The 13,109-nt window shown below is 56.6% G+C and overlaps 1 protein-coding gene across 1 annotated transcript in view; it reads right to left on the reverse strand.

Annotated features, from left to right (window-relative positions):
* Nucleotides 1–3,925: 3,925 nt before the first annotated feature.
* Nucleotides 3,926–13,109, reverse strand: part of ALX4 (ALX homeobox 4) — a 40,478-nt gene continuing 31,294 nt past the window's right edge. Inside the window, exons 3-4 of the mRNA XM_068556326.1 lie at nucleotides 7,008–7,136; nucleotides 3,926–4,255 (exon numbers count right to left, since the gene is read on the reverse strand). Coding sequence (XP_068412427.1) covers nucleotides 3,926–4,255; nucleotides 7,008–7,136 — 459 coding nt within the window. The remainder of the gene's footprint in view (nucleotides 4,256–7,007; nucleotides 7,137–13,109) is intronic.

A 13,109-nucleotide genomic window follows, 5' to 3' on the forward strand; every position in this document is an offset into this window, starting at 1 on the left:
TCATTTTTTTATACATTTTTCTGAAGTTTTAATGTCTTTTTCATATATATTTTTAATATTCCACCCCAGGCCATCAAGCTAAAGGAAAAGTTGCATTTATACAGGGTTACGGTATCTTACAAGGAGAACAGTCAGTATTGATTGAGGTTCATGTTCCTTCCAGCACTCAGCTCTCTTTTCAACCACTGCACACCAAACAGACTATTAGACATTGAAAACTGTCCTTCAAAATCAGTAGTATAAAGGCCTAGCTCTATGTATGTAAGTGAAGGGGAAGAAGGGACCGGGCAAGGGCAGGTAATGTTTTGTTCACTGGAACACCCTTCCCTCCCTCCAGCATCCTCAGGGAAGTCACGTGGGCTCCCTGTGACTTTGATAAGTTGGGCGTTTGTTGTCTTCCCGTTTTTCTCTTTCATGATCACGGATTATTACCCTGGGGGTCTGTTTGCCAGCCATCCTCACTCCCGCTAGGCCTGTTTGCTTTTGCACCTGACAGGCCATCATGCAGACCCAAAGCCCCAGAGCATCCAGCCCTGAGAGGGAACGACTGTGGAAGCAGGATTTGTGGTCGTTTTCCTGGAAGAGTTCCTCTTGCCCACCCAGCGGGAGTGAAGGCAGAGGGGACACTGTCACTGGGCCCAGCGTGGCTGCAGCCATGGGCGCTGGGAACCCACCTCACGATTGCCACCCACCCCCTTGCAGTGTCTTTGAACTAACTTGGCCACCATGCTTCCCCAAGCTGGAGGCATGGTGGTGAGAGCTGAGAATCAAGTATAGTTGAACGAATTCAAGGAAAGTTCCAAAGCCCATGTCTTCCAAGTGCCATTGAAGACTTGGGGACAAGCCTCTCTGTGTGTCCCCAGAGCCCTCTCCTCCCACACCCTGGGAGCAATGAGGGCATCTGAGGGTGGTAGCAGCAGCTTAGTAGTGTCAAGCCTTGGCTGCCGAGACTGGTTCCCAGCAGGGATCAGAGGCTGGCAGTGTGGGAAGGCTGCCCATGGGCCTGCCAGCCACCCATCACTTCCGGTTTGCGTGGCCATCTCTGTTGAGATCTTAGGCAAATAGCAAAGAAAACCCCCCCCTCTTTTAGCTTACTGGCTTAGCAGTGACCCCCAGAGAGGGTCCACTCTCCTCTGCACCTGCCTTCATGAAACCTCGCTCCTGAGGACACCGCCAGCCTCAGAGTCGCCCAAGCTTGCTTAGTCATCACGGGAGATGCTGCAGGGGCAACTCCCGCCCCAGCAGCTGACAAGGCAGAAGGCCTGGGCCCAGCCTCCTGACCAGGGGAGCTCCGCGCAGCACCGGCCATCTGAGCCCCTCGCTCAGCTCTGCCTCAAGTGAAACACGGCTCAGGGTCGTCACGTCCCCCCTGGGGGCCAGGGTCCTCTCCATTGTGAAGGGATTGGGCTAACTAGAGGGTTTCTAATCCCTCCCCACTGGGCGATTCTGGGATTCTCGGAGTGTCAGGCAGGCCCTTGAGGGCTAGGACAGGGTGAGGACAGGCCTGGGGCTGGGAAGCTACCTGTGGGGAGATGCATAGGGACATTTTACACCAACATTTTAATCCTAAATACTTGACTGTGTTGGTGGGACAGGCAGCCAGAGCCACACAGCCTTCTTCTATCGGAAGCTTTTTCTTCTCAAGCTTTGGGTTGCCTGACTTAGGTCTGGCCCAGGCAGAAAGCAGACACATAGAGGAATTGATTGCCAGGGGTCCCTTCCAGAAGATTCCACTTAGGGCCCTCTTTCTCCCTTCCCTCCTCCTCTGTGGCTATCCTAGTTCTTTCTCTCTGTTTGATTCTCTCCCAGGGGAGAACATACCTCTGGTGAAAGTTCCTCTCATGTCCTTCCCAGCCAGTAGGGCATTTAAGGAGGAACTGGGGGATGGTCTCCAGCCTGAGGCCATTTCTTCCTTCCTCTTTCTAGATTCTGGGAGTTTGAGTTGTTTCCGCCAAACTCAGAACTTGAAAAGACTTCCTAAGAGTCAGTCCAAGATCCTCAAACGTATGAAACACTAAGCCAAGCCTCCAAGAGCATTTAATTCAATATCCAAGACCCTTTTCACTTCTAGAAGGTCAACTTTAGAGCTACGGTTCACAAAGAGGTCTGACTCTTGTTAAGGGAGGTCAAAGCCAGCTCCTTCCCCAGTCTTGTTTCTGGAGCACGTGAGAACGTGAGACAGAGGTGGAGACCACGATGTCCCCGAAAACCTAAGCAGCTCGAGGAGGAGGGTCTCACTCCTCCCTGCCCACCCAAGAGGCTGTCCTGTGTCCAGGCCCCTGGGCCTGGTGGACCTGGCCCTCCTCACTGACAGAATCGGCGTAGAAAGGAGAAAAGGCAGGCCCTTCTCCCCAGGGGCTACCTGCCAGGGTGCTTCCCAGGGCTCTGAAAGGCCTGCTTTGGAGGACAGGTACCCTGTGCCCCGAGCTTAGGTGACGGCTGGGCCCTGGAGCCAAAACTCAAGCCGCAGGCCTCATATCAGGCAGAGGCGGCACCCCTGCAGAAGGAGGCCCCTCCCTGCAGGCAGGGAAATCTGCTTCCGGAGAGCATCCTGACCTCTGTGTCTGGAACAGAGCAAGTGACCCAGAGGAGCTCAGCCCCACGAGCCCTTCCGGAGGCCAGGGCGAGGGGCTGGGGTCTCCCATCCCCCAGGGCAGAAGTGCAAGGGCAGGCGCTCTCTGCCCTATGCCCAGAGGGACGCAGAGCCCCCGCCTGAGTGGAAGGCTCTGGGCAGGGGTGGCGCTGGAGACTGCTGAAGGCCACCTAGGCCGTGTAGGGGCTGACCTGCTGCTTGGAGGCTGCGTGAGCGTGCGCTCATCCTCTGGCAGACCCTACAGCTGCTCTTGACCCCCTGCCACCGGGCCCGCCGGCTCTCGCTGGTGTGTCTGAGGTGTAAGTCCTTCCACACCAGGACACTGCTCAGCAGCCCCAGTGAGTGACCAGAATGGGACGTGCAGAGGGACAAGCACCTCCAGATCCTCCTGGAGGGGCTTGAATGGATGGAGAGAAAGCTACCCAGACCTGCCCACTGTCGCCATCATCCTGCTCGCGGCGGGATGTCAGGTGGCCGGAGAGCGGACGTGTGTGCACGAGCCCCTGCCCCCCACTCCCCTGGACACCTCCCTGCAGCCCTCCCTGCTCCTAGAAGCTTCCTTCCAGCATCACGGGTACCGTGGGTGGTCTGCATCCTCCCCTGCACTGTTCACCCAGATCCAGGGTCTCGGGGTGCGAGGGCGGCTGTGCATCCTCCGGGGCCAGCGTTGCTGGGTGGCAGCAGGGTCCTTCAGCTCCAGCTCATCTCTCTCTCTGCCCAATCCCACCGGGTGTGCCCAGCACAGGGGACAGCAGGACGGGGACTCCTCGCCATCCAGGGTGAAGGCGAGGCGGGTGCCTTGGGTCCAGGAGGTGGGATTCCGTGGGCTTTTAGGGAGAGAAAAGGAGATGGGAAGGCCGAGGCCGACTCTGCAGGGCAGCCTGTTCTTCAGACACAGTCATTGGCCTGGTGACCAAGGGACCACGCAGCAGGGGGAAGGACGGACATGACTGCACTGTGGCCACTGCTGGGTCTGCATGGGAATCTATCCTCGACTCAACGGTCAAACCGGGCAGGGCAGAGGAGCAGGAGTGGGGAGAAAGGGTCTTCAGCTTATAATGGATGCAAAGCTGCAAAACTCGGCCGCCTGGCTTCCTCCACTGCCTCTGGCCGGGAGCAGGGGGCTCGGCCTCAGTGTCTGCTGCCCCCTCCCTCCCAACAGTCCACGGGGCCTCAGACTTGGAGCGGCGCAAAGTGCTGAGGGTCAGGCCCCCGGCCCCAGGCCAGGTTCCTAAGAGGAAAGTCGAGTGGGGGGCTGGGGGCCTGGGGAGCATGGGCGTGGCCAGTGCCCCGAGGTGGGCGAGGGCACGGGGATGGGACGGGGGTGCCCTGTCATGTGGCCCAGGAGATGGCCGCGCTGTGCTCCTTGGCCTTCATGCGGAGGGCCGCGATGCTCGACGTCTTGCGGTCTGGCTCACCATTGAGCTCGTAGCCGTTGAGGCCCGGGTTGAGGCCCGCGGCTCCAAACAGGCTGCCCATGTGCGTCTGGCCCACGTGGCTGCCAGCCCCAGAGACACCCAGGAAGTCGGTGACGCCGCTGGCCCCAGAGCCGGGGGGGTGAGCGTGAGGGGACATGCAGGCGGGCACGGGGTCACAGGGGACCACGCACGCTGGCACTGGTGAGGCAGCCCCATTGTTGCTGATCCAGGACGGGTTCTGAATCTGGGGAGAGGGGAGGGAGAGATGTCACAGGCTGGCGGGGGCGGGGGTGCGGGGAGCACATCGGGGGCTTTCCCTTCCCCCACGGAGGACCACTCCTCACTTACGAGCCCACCCTGATGATGAAACCATTCCTGAGCGTTTACTTGGGAGCCTCTCAAAACCTTTATGGCCATCTAGCCCCTTAGGAGCCTTTGGGGTTTAGGCTCTGGCTCCTCTGTTCGCAGGCCCAGGCGAGCGAGCGGCAGATAGAAGTTCTGTTTTAAAGACTGAACTTGAAATTTCATCAAGCGTCTAGTGAAAGGGCTGTGCTGGGGACACAGCTCACCAGCTGAGGGCAGCCCGTAACTTCAGAGGCAGATGCAGACTTTGTCTCTGCATCCGTGGACCCCTAGGGTCTGTCTCACTCACCTCTGGCTCTTCCCCAGGCCTGGCACCCCCTCGAGACTTGATAAACGGGGGCTGACGTAAACCCAGAGAGCTCTGGCGTTGGGAACACGGGCTGTGGGCTTGCACGTTGTGGTGTGGAGGGGATGGGGTGGACAGCGGGGGCCTAAATTCTCTCAGAAGTCAAGGGTAGTGGTGGAGCTTCCAGGGGCTCGAGCCCTTGAGGCTTCAGAAGTAACTCGGGGACTGAAAGGGCTGCCTCAGGAGGTGGTGAGTGGAGGGATGGAGCCGGGCTGGGGGTGGGGTGAGGTGGGGGGCCCATGGAAGGTGCTCAGGCAGTGGGTGGGGTTGAACTGGACATGTTGTCTTCTATCTGTGCAGCTGTAATCCCTTCCCTCCTCAGCTTCCACCTCTGGACCCGTTTTCCTCTCAGCATTTATGGGGAGATAGAAGTGGGGACTCAGCCAAAATTACATCTCTCCAAGTGTCCCGGGCAGGGGAGCAGGCGAGCAGGATGAGCTCTCAGGAGGAGATGGTGCACCTCTCAGCCACGCGAATGGGCTTCTCAGTGGCCCTCGAGCAGCTTCTGCTGGCCTGCCCACCACCCCACCCCCTGACAGTGTTTGGAACGCATTCAGGGAAGGCATTTAAAAGGAGTGAGGGGGCTTCCCTGGTGGCGCAGTGGTTGAGAGTCTGCCTGCCAATGCAGGGGACACGGGTTCGAGCCTTGGTCTAGGAAGATCCCACATGCCGTGGAGCAACTAGGCCCGTGAGCCACAATTGCTGAGCCTCCGCGTCTGGAGCCTGTGCTCCGCAACAAGAGAGGCCGCGATAGTGAGAGGCCCGCGCACCGCGATGAAGGGTGGCCCCCACTTGCCGCAACTAGAGAAAGCCCTCGCACAGAAACGAAGACCCAACACAGCCATAAATAAATAAATAAAATAAAAAATTAAAAAAATTAAAAAAAAAAAAAGGAGCGAGGAGGGGACTGTGCCCCAGATGCCATGGGGCACACAATGACACAAGAACTACCTGCAGACTGGCCTGGTCACATTGCCCCCAGTTGGTTTGGGAGATGGCGAATGGGTTGGCCTTCCCCCATCCCCTCTCTCAAGAGGTCTGGGGCGTGTGATGTGTGGTGCTGCTGTGAGAGGGATGAGCATGGCCCCCGGCGTGTGAGCCTAGGCCGCAGAGATCAAGGTCAAGGAATGGGGCTGGAGGGCCATCCTCTGGGGGACAGAGGGAGGCTGGATTGCAGGAAGGAGAGAGGGGAGAAGGAGATGAAAGAGTGCGGCGGGAGCTGATACAGATGGCGTGTGTGCATAAGACAGCCCCATTCCTCAGCCTCACCCTGGGGCCTGACCCCAACCCCTTCCATGTGACTCCTGGGAGGGGGAGGGGCAGAGCTGATCCTGTGGGGTGCCCAGGGACCGTGGGCTCTCGTGGCCCCGGGACAGTGAGAGATAAAGGAGACTTAGGAAAGCCTGTGGCCTAGCTCGCTGCTGGGCGGGGCCAGGCTCGGAGCTGAAGGCGGAGGCCAGGCCACAGCGAGGCCTGAGAGGGAGGAACCGGCAGCCTCTGCGGGACAGGTTGAGGGGTGTCAGGAGTGGACTCAGCCAAAAATACATCCCTCCAAGTGTCCTGGCTGCCGGACATTACTCATACTACTTCTCGTCCCTTTGCATCCCACTGAGGACTCAAATGCCCCAGAACGAGGGACTGACTGACAGCCGTGGAGGAAGGTGCTCTGGTGGGGATGGGAGAAGATGGGACAGATGCCTGGGAGAGCCGTGAACATGCAAAACACCCTTTCTGAAACTGGATAAGTCACAAAGCACTTTTGCACAATCTAATTTAGACCTTCCAACAACCTCATGAAAGACTTGAGGCAGATGCTTTTATAAAGCCCAATTCACAGGTGAAGGAACTGAGGCTCAGAGAGCTTGTGACTTGCCTGTAGTGAGAAAGCTCTGGAGCTGGGATGACTAAGAATTCCATGTTCATTCCAGCCTTGCCTCAAGGCCTCCAGACTTCAGGACCCCTCTCCTAGGAAACACTCTGAGTGGCTCCCGGGGGCCTGGAGGCCCCCTGGCCTTCAGCGAAGCTTCCTCGGTTCTGATGCTCATAGCGTAAGTGGCCAAAGTGGCAGAAGAAAAAGCCATTCTCACCACTCCGACTTTCCCTTCCCTAAAGTCCAGCCAAGGCTGGGTCAACACTTACGGTGGACAGAAGGAGCTCTGGGCCTCCCACATTCTGGAGAAACGCACATGCCCGGAATGGGCCCCGAGTCCTCTTTCCGGGGAAGGTGCCCCTTCTCAGAGCATGAGGGGCTGGGGGCCAGAGCCGGCGGCTGGGGGCAGGCACTTACCTGGGCATAGTTCTCCGCTCGGGTGAGAAGGGGCAGCTCATAGGCCGTGGAGAAGTGGGTTCGAACCTGCTGCATCTGCCCAAAACGCTCCCTCTTCCTCCACTTGGCCCTCCGGTTCTGGAACCAGACCTGCAGGACAGAGCATTTGTCACCGGGGTCAGGCCAGGAGCTGGACGCCCCGCCTTCGGGCAGTGCCAGCCTATCCCTTGAGTCTCACCAGTTGCAGTGTAGGGTCGAGGCCATGGGGCTACAGGTAATGTGTCCACCTCGGCCTTTATCCTCAAGAGTTTACAATCTAGAATGATAGACATTGAGAGCCTGGAAGGCAGTTTATTCCAGTTTATCATGTGGGCCTGATCTTGGGCCAGTAGCTTCAGAATCTAGAGCAGGCAAGTGTCACACACACAAAACACACGCCACTAGTCATCTTAGCGGTCATCTAACCAACCCCAACATGGGGCGGCCTGATCCGCTGGGGCCACAGACTCCTGGGGAGAATCTGATAAGAGCTGTGAATGCTCACCCAGAAAATCATTCTCCTGGACGATCACACACATGTGGTTTGCCATCATTTTCCAAAAGGTCTGAGCTTCCTGGGACCTCTCCGCCCAGGTTCAGGATTCCCACTTCCTGAATCCTCTGTGCAGACTTTTGTCGGAAACAGTCTCCCGGCTCAGAACACCCTGGGTTAAAGATTCTCTGGGGCACAGGGGTTCAGTCGGGCTCCAGAGGCAGTCAGGGATGGCTTTGCGGAGGGAAGGCTGGGGCTGGGCTCCGAGTGCTGGCTGGAGGGACGGAAGTCCAGGCCGAGTTTAGAAACAGCAGAGCACACTCAGGAGACCTCAGGAGGCCACGCTGCCAGTTGGGGGAGTGATGGGAGGGAAAGGACCATGGAGGTGGGAGCCAGATTGTGGGGGGCCTCGAATGCCAGGTGGAGGGGGTCACCACGGTGCCTCGAAGAGAGGCAGCTGCTGCAAAATCTCAGGCTGAAGAGTAGCCTGATGCTGAGGAGGAGAGGAGGCCCACCTATCACTGAGCATGGGGGTGGGGTGTTGGCGTGGCCTGGATGGGGAGGGCGGGCTCTGAGTCAGGTGTGTGAGCTGGGGTCTCTGGCCGTGGGGGTGGGGGTGGGGTGGGTCCTTTTCCTTTTGCAGGAGCGTTTCTGGCAGGCTGAGAACTTTCCCAAGGCTCACGGGCAGGAGCTCGCCTTGGGATCTGTCACTCCTGCCAGTGACTTGGGATCTGGGGAGGGGGCGACGGGGACAGGGGAGGGTGGGAGAGGGGTAGCGAGCAGGGCTCAGCTTCCAAGCCAGAAAGGGCTTCAAGCTGAGTCAAGGGCAGACCTCAGAGCTCCCTGGAGGGAGATTCCTGGCAGCTTGATGTGCACGTACCCACTGACTCAGGTGCACATGGGCACACCTCAGACAGCACACCGCCTGGCAGCCTTGCTGAGAGCCTGGAGCTTCCTCAGAGGAGGGGGAGGGAGCTGGGCCTGAGGCCTGGATGGATTCACCATGCGGCAGCACAAAGGCTGCTCGGCCCACTGGAGTGCCTGGCATAACCACTGGCCTCAGTTTCTGCATCTGGAAAATGGGGCCAATATCTGTGCTGACCTCTTCCCAGGGGTGGTGCCTCCGAGAGCAGCAGGTGAGCTAGATGGGAAATGCTGTCACGGAGTTTTTAGAGTACTTCACACTTGTTTATTTTATAGCTCCTGACCTTCCTTGCTGTCTTTTGCTAGAAGAAAGAGGTCAGAAAAGAAGGGGGGTGTGTGTGGCCCACGTTAGTATGGGGAGGGAGGGGGTGAGGAGGGAGGGTGAGGCTGCAGCTCGTCCCAGTACACAAGCATGAGTGTCACACACACACACAGAGCGCTGCTGGCATCTCTTTCAGCATCACTCTGTTTCCTGTCTTGACTCTGGTGCAGGAGAAGCGCTCTCCTGGATCCCCCCCGCTGGAGCCGGCCCTCTCTCGGGCTGGAGTCTCAGCCGCTGCCCCAGAGCCTCCCGGGGCTCCTGGGTTCCGGGCCCAGGCCGCCCACTGGGAGCCAAGGGCAGATCGGGTCTCCTCTCTGCGCCGCTGAAACGGGATCCCCCTTTATCGGTGGTCTGGAATGGGGGACTGGGGGCAGGATGAGAGAATGAATCAGAGGCGCTTGTTTTCATTTCATGTTTAATTTCCTGCAGGCTTAGCTCAGTCTTTCCGCTCCTTCCTCAGCCCCCCAGGGTTCTCTGGGGGGGAGGCCAGCGGGAGGGGAGAAGCCCACTGGAGGCATCTAGATATGTGGCTGCTTTCTTTCTTTGAGGCCGGGGAGAAGGCTAGAAAAAGGTGACGTGTCCGCCACCGGGGGGTTGCCGTTGAGTCTCTGTGGACTCGGTCCCGTGGTGGGATCCAGAGGTGCTGGTGGAGGTGACACGCAGGCGCGGGCTGGGCTGGGAGGGACATGGATGGGGAAGGAGGCAGCCCAGCGTCCTGCAAGCGGGCCTGGGGTTGAGGGGAGGAGCAGAGTGGGGGGTGACGGAGTGCGTGGTGGTGGCTGGAGGTGAGCGAGGGGGAAGAGGCGGGGGAGAGGGGAGACCTGGGTTCTCCGGGAAGATAGATGAGCCGGGGGAGAGGCAGCGGAGAGAGCACTGTCTTGGGGAGGGAGTGGAAGAGGGTCAGGCTGAGGGATTTATTTGAGGGCTAAAGATGGAGATCGTGGGAGGCGGCACAGCTGCGCGGAGCAGGCTGATGGGAGAAGAGCTGCCCACCTCCACCCCCTCCTCGGGTCCTTCCTCCCTGGGCCTTACCCTGCATACAAGGCTGGAGGTTTTCTGCCCAGATGAGGCTTAAGCTAAGTCAGCCTCCTGGTCTTCAGCCTCCTCACGCATAAGTTGGGTGGTGGCAGGGGTATCCTCACGGGCCCCTTCTGGGCTCACATTCAAGGGTCCTGAGACTCAGATCATCCTCCCATTTCTGACCCTTGGAGCCTGGGGCTCTGACAGCCGCCCCCTCAGGTGCTCTGTGCCTCAGGCTCTGTGGCCCTAGGCCTGCCTCCACTGTGCAACCCCAGAAGGAAGGGGGACTGCAAGGTCCCAGCCTTCCGTTCTTCGTGTCTCGGCCCAGGACCACCCTGCTCCCAGCCCACCCCAGCCCGGGCCCGCTCAGCACAGGCCTCTCCCGGAGGAACCAACCATCTTGGCAGGGTCCTTGCTAACCGCAGCCCGTGTTGGGCCAGGGCGGGGTGGCCCGGGGCAGGGAGGCCTCTGTCTTATTTTCTTCAGACACCAGCTGCGGAGACTGGAGTCCCAGACAGCAGGGAGAGGCCCCTGCAGCCCCCTGGAGCGGGGCCAAGCCCCGGGCTTCTTCCCAGGAAAGGTCCGTCTCGGAGCCCCCATCACCCCCTCCCTGTCCCCACTGCCACTCTACGCCAGGCACCTGGCTTCCCACCAGCTGAGTACGGGCCCTAAACAAACTCAGCAGAGGCAAGCCAGGGGATCCATCCCCACGTCCCCCATCCCTGGGGCACTGCCAGGCTCATCCCAGAGGTCTGACACACATGACAATCCCACCCACCCTGCTGCCTTTATACAAAGAAAAGTCTCAGAACAATCTGGCACGTGTCCTGCTACGGCAAACTAAAGTAAAAGAAGCACTGGGCTGGAACTCAGGGTCCCACATTCTATTCTCAGCACTGCCACTGAATCACGTTTCCTGAGTCACCTGATCACAGGTGATCGCTTCCTGCCTCTGGGCCTCTTCTTCCTTGATATCAAATGAGAGGACCAGGTGATCCTTTCCAGCTCTAGCATTCTATAATTCTATGGTCCTTCCCTTAGATGATAAGATATGCACACATTAGAGTTTCCCTTTCTCCCTTGGCTGCCAGGAAGCTCAGGGTTGAAATTTGCACTCAGTGGCAAATATGATCCTTAGTCTAGATCTTTGACATAAATACCTTCCCATTTCATGACTTTGTTCTTGTTCTTAGATGAAAATAATAAATCTTTCATTGTAAGCTGCCCCAGCTCCTTTTTGGAAGTAGGCATAAATGTGTGTGTGTGTTTGTGTGTGAGTATGTGTCTGTGTGTGTATGCAGGGAGAGCACTCCATTTTAGCACTCCATTGCGGTGCCTGAAAAATGTTAAATGTACCCCAGTGTCATTTACATGTGTTGTATTAGAAGGACCATCCTTCTTTTGATACTAAGTGAATTTTGCTTCTTGGCACTCCTGTCCATTTGTTAGGGACACACACGTGCACACACATGTGCACACATGTGTGCTGCACAGAAAATGAACGGTTTGCTTCACACAAACACAGCATCTACAGGAATGCCCCGTAACAGCCACCCCCTCTACACCTACTCCTTTAGCTCCTCCCAAATCCATTGGCTGAGCTGAGGCCAGATGCTGTGGTTCCCGTCCAGACTCTTGAGGCACCAGGAAGTCGCATGACTCAGGTGGGACAATGGGTGTGAGAAGGTTTCTGGAATCACAGTGAGGCCTCAGCTGCCCTGCCTTTCTTCCCCAAACACTCACTGCGCACTGGAGAGGAATAAACCGGGAAGCTTGTTTTTGGGAATTTACAGATAAACGACCTGACTGTTCAGAACCCCCTCGGGTTCCTGCCGTTTCTGGATGGCTGTGTATTCACTGACAACTACCAGTCCCTTTTCACATTAGCCATTTTATTTTATTTTACTTTATTTTATTATTATTATTTTTAATTTTTGGCTGCACCACACGGCATGTGGGATCTTAGTTCCGCAACCAGGGATCAAACCCGAGCCCCCTGCAGTGGAAGTGTGGAGTCTTAACCACTGGACCACCAGGAAAGTCCCCCACATTAGCCATTTTAGATGAAAACGTTTCTGGACCATATTACAAATGCCTCTGCCTTTTTAAACAGAGCATGGTTGAGACTGATGAACCTTTTACTGATGCCTTAGAAACACTGCTGAAGATTCTTTAGTGAACAAATGCAACAGGAGGCGCCCTTGGGGTCTGCTAAGTAACAGGGCTTTTTGTCCTGGTGCTGAAAATACCTGAGCAGAGCTGTGCTGAGCTGATCTGAACTGTGCTGCTTTTTAAAAAAAAACTCCTCTTTGCTCTCAAGCTGTTGATTTCCACAGCCCACAGGAGGGGGAAAATAGCTATCTGCCAACACCTGATTTGCTGTTGCTAACATGCTCTGGGTTGGAAAGGCAGGCTGAACATGACGTTTATTTTGTGTTACGCTGAAGCTCAAGCTTTAGTGCACGGATCTTGTCGCCTGTGTTTGGGGTACTTAGAGGACTTTGCTTCCTTTCTGGTTCTTCCTCTGCTGTAGTTTCATGCAGGGAGGGGAGACACACCTCTCTGGTCAAAGGAGGTCAGTTGGTCCACGTATATTTATTTTTTGCCTTTGTTGCTCTGAGTTCGGCCTTCTCTAATTGGTAGGAATACAGTGTTGAACAACAGACAGTACCTGCCCTCAAGGAGCTCATATTCCAGTGAGAGGAGACAAACAGATAAAATATTTTAAGCCATCATAAATTCTATAAAAAAGATAAAATAGGACTGTGTGGTAGAGGTTGACCTGGTTTGCTTGTGTTGTTTTGTGTTAATTTGGGTTGAGGTGTGTTGGGTTGTGTTGTGTTGGGTTGAGCTGTATTGGGTTCTATTGTGTTGTGTTGAGCTGTGTTAGGTTTTGTTGTGCTGTGTTGGTTTTGGTGGGTTCTGTTACTGTGGTGAGCTGTGTTGTGTTGTGTTGGGTTGTGCTGAGCTGTGTTGGGTTGGGTTATGTTGGGTTACGTTGTGTTGTGTTGTGTTGGCTTCTGTTGGGTTGCACTGAGCTGTGTTGGGCTGTGTTGGGTTGAGCTCTGTTGGTTTACGTTATGCTGTGTTGTGTTGGGCTCTGACGGGCTGTGTTGAGCTGTGTTGAGTTCTGTTGAGCTGTGTTGGTTTAGGTTATATTGTGTTGTGCTGTGTTGGGTTGTACTGTGTAGAGCTGTGTTGAGTTCTGTTGAGTTGAGCTGTGTTGATTTGGGCTCTGCTGGCCTGTGTTGAGCTGTGTTGGGTTGAGCTGTGTTGGTTTAGGTTGTGCCGTGTTGTGCTGTGTTGGGTTGTACTGTGTTGAGCT

This window comes from Eschrichtius robustus, chromosome 11 (assembly GCF_028021215.1).
Source record: "Eschrichtius robustus isolate mEscRob2 chromosome 11, mEscRob2.pri, whole genome shotgun sequence".
Lineage (NCBI taxonomy): Eukaryota > Metazoa > Chordata > Mammalia > Artiodactyla > Eschrichtiidae > Eschrichtius > Eschrichtius robustus.